Here is a 13,810-nt window from a genome sequence, read left to right on the forward strand (position 1 = left end):
TAGGAGAGAACGGGTCCAGCATCCCATGTTGGTTGGATGTTTAATGTAGTCCATCATCATTGGTCAGGAAAACTGCTACGGTTATGAACATTAAGGACGTGGCATGCCAACACACCTCAAAATTCATGTTCTTCAACAGTTTCAGCTGGTTAGATAGAACCAGTTGTAAAATACAGCATTTGGCTTTGACGTCTTCTAAGTTCTGAAGAAATTAAACAATTTTTTATTTACAATAGCAATTCTATATGAAAAAGGAAATTGAGGTTAATTCGGCATCTTTGTTTTCTTTGTAAGCCCATATTGGCTTCTAATAATCGTTGCTTCTCTTTAAATTCCAAGATATACTCACATATATCTGGTCTTCTTTCTCCAGTCTGAGGATTATACTCTTTGGCCAAGAAAACTAGAATAAATTTAGAATTAAGTTGTTGCCATCTGCTTCACATATTAAAGGTCATCTTTTCATCATCATGATGATCATCATCATTGTTTTCCTCTGATTATAACTTAAGAGCTCCATATTTCATTTCCTTTCATTCGTTTTAACAGATTCTTGTCATTTCCCCTAGTGTTAGGCTAGTGTTTGGTCCTACAAGAGATGACTAAAAGAGGAATTGGTGAAGGTTAAGATGAAAGAGATGGAGGATCTCAAGGTACCAAGCTGTATTATAGCCAAAGGAAGTATCTAAATTTTATCTGGAAGAGAATAAAAGATTAAGCTGATGCCAAGACTCTAGTACAAGTGATAAGATGAAATTGTTTGGGATCTGCTTATTTAATGGCATCAGGGAAGATAGCTGAAGCCTGAAAAAGTTTCCATTAAACCTCAGAATAATACACATCCCATCACCAGCCTCTCAGCAGTAATAACCAGACATTGTCATTCAGCCTTTGGTATAAAATAATCTTTAGAGACATTTCACTTTGTTCTATTATAGAAAACGACAACAACAACAAGACTCTTACAATTAGTATAAGTGGCCCCAACTTTCCTTCTAGAAATAGGAATTTTCCACTGAAATAGCAGTGTCTTTGTATCTACTGCATTTGTAGTGATATTATTTTATCAATAAAAATATGTTTTTTTGGTATTTTTACCATTATGTAATGATTATTGGTTGTCTATTACAGGTTAAGCTCTAGGGACATAGCAGTGAAGAGAGTAGAAGAGGCCTCCATCTCACTGGAACATTTTCTAGTAGAGGAGACTATACTCAGAAGGCAAATAAATAGAAGACGTAAGTACAGAGGGTGATGAGTGCTGAAAAAAACAAAACAAACAAACAAAAACCCATAAAAATAGTGACATGCTATAGTAGTTCTCTTGGGCTGCTGTAATAAAGTACCAAAGACTGGGTGGCCTAAAACAACAGAACTCTATTGTTCCATAGTTCTGGAGGCTAGAAGTCTGAAATCAAGTTGTCAGCAGTGCCATGGTGTATAGCTAGCCTCTTCTAGCTGCTAGTGTTTGCTGGTGTTCCCTGGCCTGCAGATGCATTACTCTGTTCACATGGCTGGTTTCTCTCTGTGTATCTTTGCATGGTGTTGTTTCTGTGCCTGTCTGTGTCCAAATTTTCCCTTTTTATGAGGACACCTGTCACACTGGATTAGGGCTCACCCTGATGAATTCGTTTTAACTTAATTACCTCTGTAAAGATCCTATTTCCAAATAAGGTCACATTCTGAAGTGCTGAGGGTTAGGATTTCAACATATCCTTTTGGAGGACACAATTCAACCCACGAGACATGCTAAGAGAGAAGCTAAGTTGGGCAATTTTGCTACTTTAGACAGAGTGGTTAGGGGTAACCTTTTTAATGATATGTTATTTAGATTGAGAACAGAAAGATCCATCCAAATGAAGAATCTGGACAAGAATGTTGTTGATTAGAAGAATAGTGGAAGAATCCATGGTCAGAAAAAAGGGCTTGGCTGTTGCCTTGTTGAACAGAAAGGTAGCCACTGTGGCTGGACCATGGAGAGCCAGAAGAGTGGTATAAGATGGAGGGAAGGGACAGGCTGGAGACAGCCCCAGCAGAGCCTTGTTCCCGAAGATAAGGAATTTGGAATTCATAAGTGCAATGGGAAGCTATTGAAAAACACATATCTGATTGATATTTTACAAAGATTATTTTGGCTGCCATTTGGAGAATAGGTTGCTGTATTAGGATTCTCTAGGGGCAGAACTAATAGGATACACACACACATATATGTGTGTGTGTGTGTGTATATATATATATAAAGGGGAGTTTATTAAGTATTAACTTACATGATCACAAGTTCCTACAATTGGCTGTCTGTAAACTTGAGGAGCAAGGAGAGCCAGTGTGAGTCTCAAAACTGAAGAACTCAGAGTCCAATGTTTGAGGCAGGAAGCATCCAGCACAGGAGAAAGATGTAGGCTGGGAGGTTAGGCCAGTGTCACTTTTTCACATTTTTCTGCCTGCTTTTTATTTGCTGGCAGCCAATTAAGTGATGCCCAACAGATTAAGGGTGGGTCTACGTTCCCCAGCCCACTGATTCAAAGGTTAGTCTCCTTTGGCAACACCCTCACAGACACACCCATGATCAATACTTTGCATCCTTCAATCCAATCAAGTTGACACTCAGTATTAAACATCACAATTGCAATTGAACAAGAGTGAAAGTAGGGAGAGTTCCTATGCATATGTCAGATTCTAGATTTTCCTTGTGATACAGAGAAGTAAAAGACATAAACTTGTCTTCAAAGACAGGGCAATATGCTTGGGGAAACAACACAATTACATATAAGCAGATATTAGACCACATAAGATATAATAAACTGTGTTCTAGATGAATGATATTCATTAGATTTCACTCAACGTATATTTATTGAGTGCCCATTAAGTGTTAGGCATTGTGTCAATATAGGAACACAAGAACACCACATTAAGTGTGTAAAGAGATTAGAATCAATTGGTAAGACAGACATGGAATAAATGACAAGAATGGGTATAGGTTATGCTGGGAAGGCACAAATGAGAGAGTGGTCAATTCTGTCTAATGAAGTGATTGGGAAAGAATTAATAAAGACAGAGACATTTTCTTCTATTCTTAAAAGACAGACAAGAACCCATATTTATCTGGCAAATAAGTTGGAAGTTGGTTAATGTAGGAAAAGGGAGGGAAGTTGGGGTTATCACATCAGGCAAAAGAAGGGGCTTGAGCAAAGGTCAACAGGTATGAAGAAGTGCATGTTTGCAGATTATATGGGTTCGCAGCCAGAGTTTGGAGAAAGACTATGTGATGGAGAGTTTTGTTTTTATTTTTTGTGGCTGCCTAGGATATAATCCTCTTTTCTGTGTGTGGGGGAATATGTCACTGTGTGAGTTGGGGAGACAGAGTCCGATTTTCCTTTATGATCGCTCTCTCCAAGGCCTAGTGCTGAGGCCTAGCAGGAGTTGGGATGATTAATTTGTCCTACTGTAAAACTGAATAGCTGTGGGATTTTCTTTCTTTTTTTTTTTTTTTGAGACGGAGTCTCGCTCTGTCGCCCAGGCTGGAGTGCAGTGGCGCGATCTCGGCTCACTGCAAGCTCCGCCTCCCGGGTTCACGCCATTCTCCTGCCTCAGCCTCCCGAGTAGCTGGGACTACAGGCGCCCACAACCGCTAATTTTTTGTATTTTTAGTAGAGACGGGGTTTCACCGTGGTCTCGATCTCCTGACCTTGTGATCCGCCCGCCTCGGCCTCTCAAAGTGCTGGGATTACAGGCGTGAGCCACCACGCCCGGCGGGATTTTCTGTAGCAGTATTCAGCATACCAGGTATAGGAGTATGGTTCAATTCATTTAATATTGTGTATATTAGGAGTGGGGATTGTGGGAGCTAGACAATTCAAGGAAGACAGAAGTGATTTTTTGACTGGAATGGTTAAGGACGGTCTAAGGAGGTGAGGGATTTTTATTCAGACCTTGAAATGCAGGCAGGAGTAAGTAGACTTACTGGGATGGGAAGTTAGCAGTGGAAAGAATACTGAGTAAAAGAATGGCAAAGGATACAAGATCAGATGTGGGAGCAGATGAGGCATATGGGAGATCTAATAAACCAGTCTGGCTAACATAAAGTCATAATGGAGGGGGTGTTGAAAGGGTACATCTGATAAAGTTTGGATAAAGTACAAATTCCTTAGCCTTGAATTCCAAGTCATATCTTCCAGGCAATGAGGATCTGTTGAAGGTTATTGTGTAGGAGAGTGATTAAGATTAATGTGGTGGCTGTAAGAATGAGAAGAAAATTGACTCCAGGCAGGAAAACTGGTTTAGGAGGCTGGCAAAGGAATCTAACATTCAGGGAACAATAAGAGAGGAAAGAAAAGGACTGAGAAGCAATAGACAGAATGTATTCTCTCCTCTGTGCTTCTGGCTCTTTTCACGCTATAGAACTTTCACTCTCAATCATGAATATTCACATAAATGTTTATCTCTCCCCAGTGGCTTCTTCCTCCCTCCCTCTATTTCCTCCCCGCTTTTATCTCTGTCTCTCCCACACTGTTTCTTTTTATTTCTGTGTTAATTATTTAATTCATCAAATATTTATTATTTACATGATGGACATTGTACAAGACACTAAAAGTTCAGAGAAGGGAATTCTATTCTCCTTGGAAAACAAATACGGAACCAAGAAGGGCTCAACAACAAACCAAGTAGAAGTTTCTGCCAGAATTTAGGGGTGCACAGAGGCCTTTCATCTATTATGACAGAGAAGGTGATGCATGAACCCAACCTGAAAAATGCAAGGAAGTCATCAGGAGAGAAGGTGGAGGAGGATGCAGAGGTACAGCAGGGAAGAGGACCTCAGGAACTGCTGGTCATTTGCACACTATGTCACAGGACCTGTGTGCAGGAGTGATGAACCGTGATTGGAGAAGTTAGCAGGGCCTTATGTGTCATGCTGTAAAACTAAGGTTTATTCCAAATGTGTTGGAGGTTCTTCCAGAATTTTACATAGAATAATAATATCAGATATTTTTAGCATCAGCAAAACTGAGGATTTATATACTCTCAGGCTCTGGAGTCAGATTGAGAACAGAATGTTACTCATGGTTAGCCACTTGGTGGCTCTGTGACCTGGGACAAATTACCTAGCCTCTCGGTCTCAGTTTCTTCTCCAAAATACTTTTTTTTTTTTTAAAATACTACCTTCTTTGTAGGCCTTGTTTTTTATTTGGTGAGAATTAAATGATATATTATTTGTAACATTCTCTTATTTTTACCTGATATTGACAAATTATTACTGTATATTTTATGGAGTACAAAGTAATGCTGTGATACATGTATACAATGTAGAATGATTGAATCAAGCTAATTAACATATCCATGGTCTCGAATGGAATACTTATCATTTATTCCTCCTGTCTAACTGAAACATTGTAGCCCTCAACCAACATCTCCCCATTCCCTTGATTCCCCAGCTTCTGGTAACCATCATTCTGCTCTCTGCTTCTATGTGTTGGATTTTTTTAGCTTCCACATATAAGTCAGAACATGCAGTATTTGCCTCCATGTCTGGTTTATTTCATTAGCACAAAGTCCTTCACATTCATTCATGTTGTCACATATGACAAGATTTCCTTCTTCTCCTTCATCTTTGAGGCTGAATAGAATTCCAATGTGTATATATACCATATTTTCTTGTCCATTCATCAATTGATGAACACTTAGATTGATTCCATAACTTGACTATTGTGAATAGTGCTGCAATAAACACAGGAGTTCAATATCTCTCAGGCTTCCTGATTTCAAATCTTTTGGATACATACCCTGGAGTAGAATTCCTGGATCTTATTTCTAACATTCTTAGTACAGTGCCTGGCACATAGAAAGCTTACCAAACAGATATTTACTTTTACCAGTAATGACTAGGAATGTCTTATCACCGCAGTCATTGTTACTGTTATAAAAACTGCTCAATAAACTATTATGAACACCACTCATCTTGGTGTACAGGAACAGCCAGAGACGGGAATAAGCTGGAGGAAGTGAGATCAGTTAGGAGGCTTCTGGAATAATTTAGGAAAGAATATTCTGTTTTCTGTCTGGTGCCCAGCTGTCACTCAGAAGGAGCTTAAAAAAAAGTTTGTGGAATAAATGAAAAGGAAGACTGAGCAGAATTCAGTGATTGATTAGCTCAAAGAAACCAGGGAGCAAATAAAAGATGACTGCAAGACTTTGAGATTGGGTGACTGGAGGATTCTGGTACTATCGACACAAAGAAATCCTCTCTCTTTCCACCCCTTGGCTCTGCGTTCTCAGGCCATTGCTCACCTGACATCTTCGGATGGTTGGCCGCTTTTTGAATTTCACTCACTTGCTCAATGACTGTGGTGTGCAGGTCTGCTGCTTTGTCTTTTTCCAGAATGCCTTGTCATAACTATAGCAAAGACATGTCTGAATTTAGAACCCCCACAATTCAAAAATCTAAAACCCCACTTACAAATTGGGTTTCAATACATCTCTCAGGTTGCTTCTAAATCTTTTTTTTTTTTTTTTTTTTTTTTTTTTTTTTCATTTTTAGATCGTGTAGATGTCTCAGGAAAGACTTCAGCAATGTGTGCCTCTGTCAGGGGCACTAATAAAATCCTATGCTTTTACATCCATTATTGTATTTGGAACAAAATGTCCTTTATGGTCATTTGATAGTATATATTTTCTGTTTTGTATATAATATAAAATTACATATACATTCTATTTTAGGTCTCATCTCATTAAAAAACAAAACAACAACAGCAACAACAAAAACTTGGCTCAGCTTTTGGCTTTTCTACTTCTGTCAACTTGTTATTTGTACTCTGACTCCAAAGACGATTGGAGAAACTTGGGAGCATAACACAAGATTTTATTTTTACCAATTGATCTGTCCAGTGCTATGGACTGATTTTTGCACAAAGTAGGAGCAGGTTGGGCTGATGCCATGGTTCTCTGGTTTTCTTTCTTTCTTTATTTTTCTTGAGTTTGATTATTCTGATTACTAAATGCCTTGCAATTTGACAAAGAACAGAAGTTATGAGCTCGTACTAGGAATAGGTTAGCCAGGTTCAAGGATCTCACAACATTTAGAAAGATTGTTTTTAAGGAAGAAATTAAAAAAAAAGTCTTATAGGGAAATCAGTGACATCATAAACAAGTTTGCAATGCTGTCTACTAGTATAAATGACTGCCAGACTCATTGCCCAGCTGTTTTTGTGATCCAGGGCACATATTTGCGAGACAGCTGCCCTGAACTAGGGAAGGTCAAGCAAAACCCACTGCCTGTCTAGAGATGGCTGTCCTGATGTCAGTCTCATTAGTTCCTGAGTTCTTGCCAAGGAAATTAGCAAGAACTAGTATAGATCTGGAGGTCAAAGTTTAGCAGAAAGAGCCCCCACAGCAGTGCGCAAAGAGCACTCTGCCCTACTCTTTTTTTCTCTACTGGTCACCTAGTTGGTGTGGGGGGTGTGTGTGTGTGTGTGTGTATGTGTGTGTGTGTGTGTTTCCAAAATAGTACTTGAAGGATAGGAAATTAAATGTCTGTGGGAAAAAGCAACGTTTTGGGTTCTCAGCATTTTAGTCAGCTGCTTTCTTACTTTTCCAGACTGTGACTTTTCTTTGAAGCTATTAAAATCTATTCTTGGTAATGAGAAAAGGGAGTGACTTGATGGTTCTTTTCCAATTGCTCTGTGTCTAACAAGAAATACCTAAATAATTTGCCGTTTTAAATTTCCCCTAGTGGTGGCAAAACAATTCTACTCCTATTTGTGGGGGGGAAAAATCTCTGCCGTGAATGTCAGTGTTGGGAACATAGCGAGACAAAAAGCTACCTGGGCTAGCCTGTTTCTCCAGGATGAAACAAAAGGAATATAGATTTTAGTGGCTGCTTTAACAGTTTGGTAAAGGATCTGGTCTATCTTGGGTGTGGGAGATGGGAGGGGTAAAGAAGTCAGAATCCCATTTAGATCACAGAAAGAAACCAGGAAGTAAGGGGAAATTATTACAGTCTGTTCATAGCTCAGAATGTTAAAGGCAACAACCTCTGCTGGTTGGTTATTCATTAGCAAAAAGGAGAGAGCCGTCCAGATCCAGACTGGTCCAAAGACAGGAGCAGACTTGAAACAGGGGGAGAGCTCCTGGCGAAAGCAAGGTGTGTAGGTTTTGCCAGGGGTTAGTAGCTTCCTCTTGCTAACTTTTTATTGGGACAAAAGGCAAGATGGCACCATTCTGTTCTCAGATATTTGTCTAAATAAAGCCCTTTTAATTTTATTTTATTTTTGTTGTGCGATTCTTAAGCAGATACGAAGAAAAGATACCTTCCTACTGAGCAGCTGCCCAGCTCCTGCTCCGTTTTGCTTGGATGTAGCAGCTCCGGCCACAGAAAGCAAGCCGGTAAGTCTCTCCAGGTAGGACTTGCTGCAACCAGCTGCTGGACTGATTTGAAATGTGACTTTGCATACTCTCCAAAGTATGGTGAGTTGGTGCTGACTTCAAAGGTGCCTGGTGAAGGAAGAGAAGGTGGATCGCAGAGACTAAGGGGAGAGGGAGAAGCCCTGCTCCTCTTCTCCCCACCAAGGCACAATGAGCAACATCTGTCAGAGGCTCTGGGAGTATCTAGAACCCTATCTCCCCTGCTTGTCGACGGAAGCAGACAAGTCAACGGTGATTGAAAATCCAGGGGCCCATTGCTCTCCCCAGTCACAGAGGCATGGCCGCTACTTTGTGGCTTTGTTTGATTACCAGGCTCGGACTGCTGAGGATCTGAGCTTCCGGGCAGGTGACAAACTTCAAGTTCTGGACACTTCACATGAGGGCTGGTGGTTTGCCAGACACTTGGAGAAAAGGCAAGATGGCTCCAGTCAGCAACTACAGGGCTATATTCCTTCTAACTACGTGGCTGAGGACAGAAGCCTACAGGCAGAGCCGTGAGTAGTACAAACTTCTATTTAATTTCTGAACTGTCTGAGGGCTGGGTAATGAGTTTTCCTTTCTACTTCTCTACAACCCCCTAATGCCCAAAGAGTATGAGGAAAGTATGAGGAAGTACTGGCAAGAAACCACTAATTGAAACACACCTCCCCTGCTGAGTGAGAGTGAAACTGGCGGGTAATTGTTGTTGAGATGACTTCAATTACAGTATGTACACCCACAGGCCCAGGGTGTATTTTCAACATTAAACAAATGATGTGTTTAATACTCTACCTTCTTTTTGGCTGTGAAATAACTCGTGCCTCACTTTAACAACAAAATTGCATTTTGTTTGAAGGTATATTATAGGACTTCCCTTAATGATGCTCTCAAATCTAAACTTCAGATTCTTTTTTTAAAAAAACTTTTGAAACATTCCAGGGTTATATATATCAACTCTAGCCCTAGCTCTCATCCTAATCCCTTTCATTCTGATGGGAATACACAGGGCTAACGTAGAAGATAACACTTAGAAGATACTAATGTTCTCAGTGAAATCATGATATAGACTTTTTAAAAAAAATTCCCAGGTCCTGAGATATGCTACCCAAATGATGATATCTTTTTGTTTTTATTATAATTAGAAACTGGCCAGCTACAGACATTTACTAAGTTTTGATAGGAAAAATGACAACATCTCCTTAGAAGAAGAGATTAAGACTTTATCATGGTATTTGAATGAAATATGAATTATAGTGGAACAAAAGAGGAAAGTTTTTACGTACTTATTCACTCATCCATCTATCCATCCATCCATCCATCCATCCATCCATCCATCCATCCATCCACGCATCCATCCATCCACGCATCCATCCATCCACCTACCACTCCTCTAAGTGCCAGTCATAGACAGTAGTGGACTGAGTCGGGGAGGGTAAAGGAGGTTATTCTAGTGGTGACTGAACACAAAGTGAATAAAGCATAGTCTTGACAATGTATACTTGGGGTCTGGTGGGTTGGGAAGCAAATGGAGACTCTTATTGGTCCTGATCTCATTGCCGCCTGGATCCAGTGAAACCTTAGGCTGGGAATGTCTCTCAGAAGATGGACTCATTTTATAGAATGGTTTCTTAATAGGGAAACCATTGGAGATTCTCTTATGTAAGTGTTTCTTATTTTTATGTGACAATCCCTTACTGGTCCAGGGAATAAAATAATAATAAATAGCCATAGAGCATTGTTGCTACTTTCCAAACTCATGCGTCACATATGAAGAGAGGTTGGATGATTTTTGATTTTTGAGATTCTTTTCAACACCAAGAGCCTATAAATGTTTAGAAGGGTCTTAATTTATGCTTAAATAGAAAGGAATTAAATATACTTTTGATGAATGGAATTGATCTGTTATCAAGTGGGAAAATCACCTGTGTGAACATTTGCTTTCTGTTATAATCTACAGGAAATATCTTTATACATTGGATACACTTATGTGCATTTATGTGTTTTCACTACTATATGATTTCTATGTCCTATATGGCATTATGCATATTTTATATTTGGCATAACATGTATAGAATAATAATAATATATTAATGTTTCATGCCTTGAATTCATAATCTGTTAGTTTTAAATATATTCAACTCATATAACTACTTAGGACCTCAATTTCCTCATCTACAACTCTCTGGGGTTGCCAAGACCAATGGATTTCCTGACTATCTGGAAACAGGAGCTCTTATGTTCATATGTAGTGGTTCAGTTACATTCATGCTTGACTGTATTAGAAATGCTGAGGAAAGCAAGTTGACTGAAACAAGTCAAGCAATCTGAAGGTATCATATTCTGGGTAAAAGGCTTAAGAGCAGTGTTCTTATTAATTTAGATTTTCTTTGCCTACAAACACAAAATAAAGCAACTAAATTATTATGGTTATTTTTGATTCTCAGGGCCACTTGTAGCCAATAATATTTTTTCCCTCTGCACATTACCTTGACCTTTCTTCTTGGAATTGGTTCTCAGCAGCATTCCTACTTGTCACTACCATTCTAGATCTCTGTAGTTAGCTTTCCTTGGGATCTTCACATCACTGGAATAAAAACATGATGCCCAAAAGATGCTGATACTCTGCCTCCTGGCTGGAACAGGCTACTTCTTTTCTTTTAAGTGCACACCACGGTCTTCACCTGTGAACCCAGCTTACTTCTGAAGTTTCTTGTCACCGTAAGGCAAAATTGCTTCAATATGCTTAGTGCAAGTAGCCATAGCTTCTAGAATTCCCCTCCATCTCAAATAGAAGCGATTTTTACTGAACAGCCTTCTGTGTGAGCGTGTCTAAGTGGCTCACACAGTACTTTAACACTTGAAATATTATAAATAAACACCTTATTTTAATATTTTTCTTCAGTGAATTTTTTCAAAAGTGTATTTTTTTCTCATGAATGTGCAAATTAATGTAATTTTTTAAAATCATGAGCTCAGTAAATAGACTTAAGGAAACATTATTGTTTATATCCACATGTATGGGATGAGTAGGCAATGGGAAACCAATGAAAGCTGTCGTCTAATTCCTAATTAGACCAGTTTAATGCAACGTATGTTAGTATTTGTGTTTCTATGTCTATTCTTGACTTGGATCTGTAAGAAAAAAACTGCAAATACTTCTGGAGTTATTGGTGCCAGGGAAAATTAGTTGAAGGCTTTAGTTTGCAGTTTGTTTATTTGTTTTCTTTATACTTGGAAGTAGAGATGCTGAAAAACAAACTATTGTTTAAAAAGTCTAATTTACTAATTCTTACTCCACTTAGAAATGCTTTTCACTTTTACTGAATATCTTACACTCAGTGATATAGTAAACTGATTCTTGAAGATTTATTTTGTCCTTATGAAGAATCATTGAATTTATCTTATCTTCAACTTGAATTTATTCCTAGCTCATTTTAGAGATGAGTCTTTTCCTTTAACATCTTCGATGTGAAATCCCTCAAAAACCTTATCCGTAAGGTCTTATTAATCAGAACTTTCTTTAATATTTTATTCATGGTGTTTTTAAAGATATAAAGTTCACATAAAAGTAATCATGTGGAAATAACATATAAATATTAGAACCAAAAGTCATGGCTTTAAATTTCATTGCTTTAATTATAAAAAATTCAAATATTACAAAATATTGATAAAAAGCAAAATGATCAGCAACAATATTACACGCAGCATCATTTATCTGCAAAGAGTTTAAAAAGTTTTTTGCCTAAGGAGGATCACCTGAGTCCAGGAGCTCGAGACCAGACTGAGCAACATAGTGAGAACCAGTCTCTACAAAAAATTTAAAAATTAACTAGGCATGATGCCGCAAACCTGTAGTCCCAGCTACTCGAGAGAGTGAGACTGGGGCAGGAAGATTGCTTGAACCTGGGATGTTGAGGCTGCAGCGAGCTATGGTTGTGCCACTGCACTCCAGCCTGGGTGACAGAGCAAGACCCTATCTCAAACCCCCCATGCACCAAAAAACAAAAACAAAAACAAAAAAAACAAAATGAACAGTTGTTTGCTTAATTGTTTAAGTGTACCTTAGGCGTTCTCTAACATCCTTTTGTGTTAAATTGAACTAGGATCAGAGATGAGATCCGTTTAATCTCCCAGAAAGGGGATTGGTAGGAGGGGAATGGGGTGGACATAACCACATAAGCCAGCCACTGATGATTTCTGCTTTGCCAACTTGATCACGCAAACCAAGGGCAGCAGTTGAGATAACTGATTTGACTCCCCTTTGGATGTTAAGTTTAAGTTATGATAACAACAATGAAATGTGCTGCTGAGCTTCTGACTCCATACGCTTCTCAAAGACATAAATGAAGGTTCTATTAAGAAAATTAGATCACTAGGATGATCTCTAAAGTTTATTGTTTATTAAGCTCCACATTTTTCTAGGTCATATTCTTATGTATATTCTTACTTCTGAATCAATAATTTTGTCTTAAGTCCATTCTATAGGCCTAGTATTGTGCTAAGTGAATGACTCAGCAAAGTCAGAGGAATTAGTATTTGCTTTGTTTATATATAAAATTTGGCTTTATGTTAAGAAATATTTCCACACTTATATGTGAAACAATAAAGGCCATGAAGTTTATTTCTGTAGGAGGGCTAGAGGAGCCACCCATACTGACCTACAATGGTGTCTTTGTATCTCTTGTTAGCCCTTTAGCAGGGGAAGAAGCAAAGTACTGGATTTTGTAGAAAGTTTTTCTTCTCCTGTTATTACTGTGAAAGGTAGATAATTTCCAATTTCTCATCTATTCATCGTTTCAGTGGCTTCCTTGAAAAAGAAAGCAATAATAAATATTTGTAACTTGTAGTTTTGTTGGTAGTTTATAATTATGGGATAAAAATGCTAGAATGTTCTGAAGTATAAAAGTAATAGGATTTTCCTCCTTGTATTTAGGCCATATTTTCCTACTTGTGTTCCTCTTTAGTGTGTCAGACTAGAGTTCTTTGAAGATTTTATGTAACCTATGATGATTGCCATTGTCGGGCTTGAAGAAAGCAGCATGGTGAAATAAAGTGGTATATTCTTGGAAAGATTCTTATATCACTGTTTTAAAATAGAGTGAGGCTTTGCTATTTTGTCATTTGAATACTGTGGAATTTAATAATTATTGAATAAAAATTGTACATAGTGTTTCTAATCATTTTCAACTTAAATGTCAGCAGATTTCTTTCTCCGCTGGGATATGAGACCAGCTTTTGAATCTTAACTTAATTATAGATATAGAAACAATGTGATTTAAAAATTAACATTACCCTTAATACATTTTAAAAGTCATCAGAATATTCATAATCCACTCGACATATAGATGTTATCTACTTTGAGAAGTTTGAATCATTAAAAATCACCTGTGTGCAATCAGTTCCACAATTGTTCTTT

At 38.3% G+C, this 13,810-nt stretch overlaps 1 protein-coding gene across 2 annotated transcripts in view; it reads left to right on the forward strand.

Annotated features, from left to right (window-relative positions):
* Positions 1 to 13,810, forward strand: part of FRK (fyn related Src family tyrosine kinase) — a 154,156-nt gene that overhangs the window by 31,593 nt on the left and 108,753 nt on the right. The window contains exons 4-5 of one of the 2 annotated variants that reach the window (XM_050786618.1): positions 1,132 to 1,238; positions 8,284 to 8,909. In XM_050786618.1, coding sequence (XP_050642575.1) covers positions 8,566 to 8,909 — 344 coding nt within the window. In that variant the 5' untranslated portion in view covers positions 1,132 to 1,238; positions 8,284 to 8,565. Of the gene's footprint in view, positions 1 to 1,131; positions 1,239 to 7,162; positions 8,135 to 8,283; positions 8,910 to 13,810 lie in introns of those variants that run through there. The other variant, XM_050786619.1, reaches the window with a different exon arrangement.

This window comes from Macaca thibetana, chromosome 4 (assembly GCF_024542745.1).
Source record: "Macaca thibetana thibetana isolate TM-01 chromosome 4, ASM2454274v1, whole genome shotgun sequence".
In the NCBI taxonomy this organism is placed as follows: domain Eukaryota; kingdom Metazoa; phylum Chordata; class Mammalia; order Primates; family Cercopithecidae; genus Macaca; species Macaca thibetana.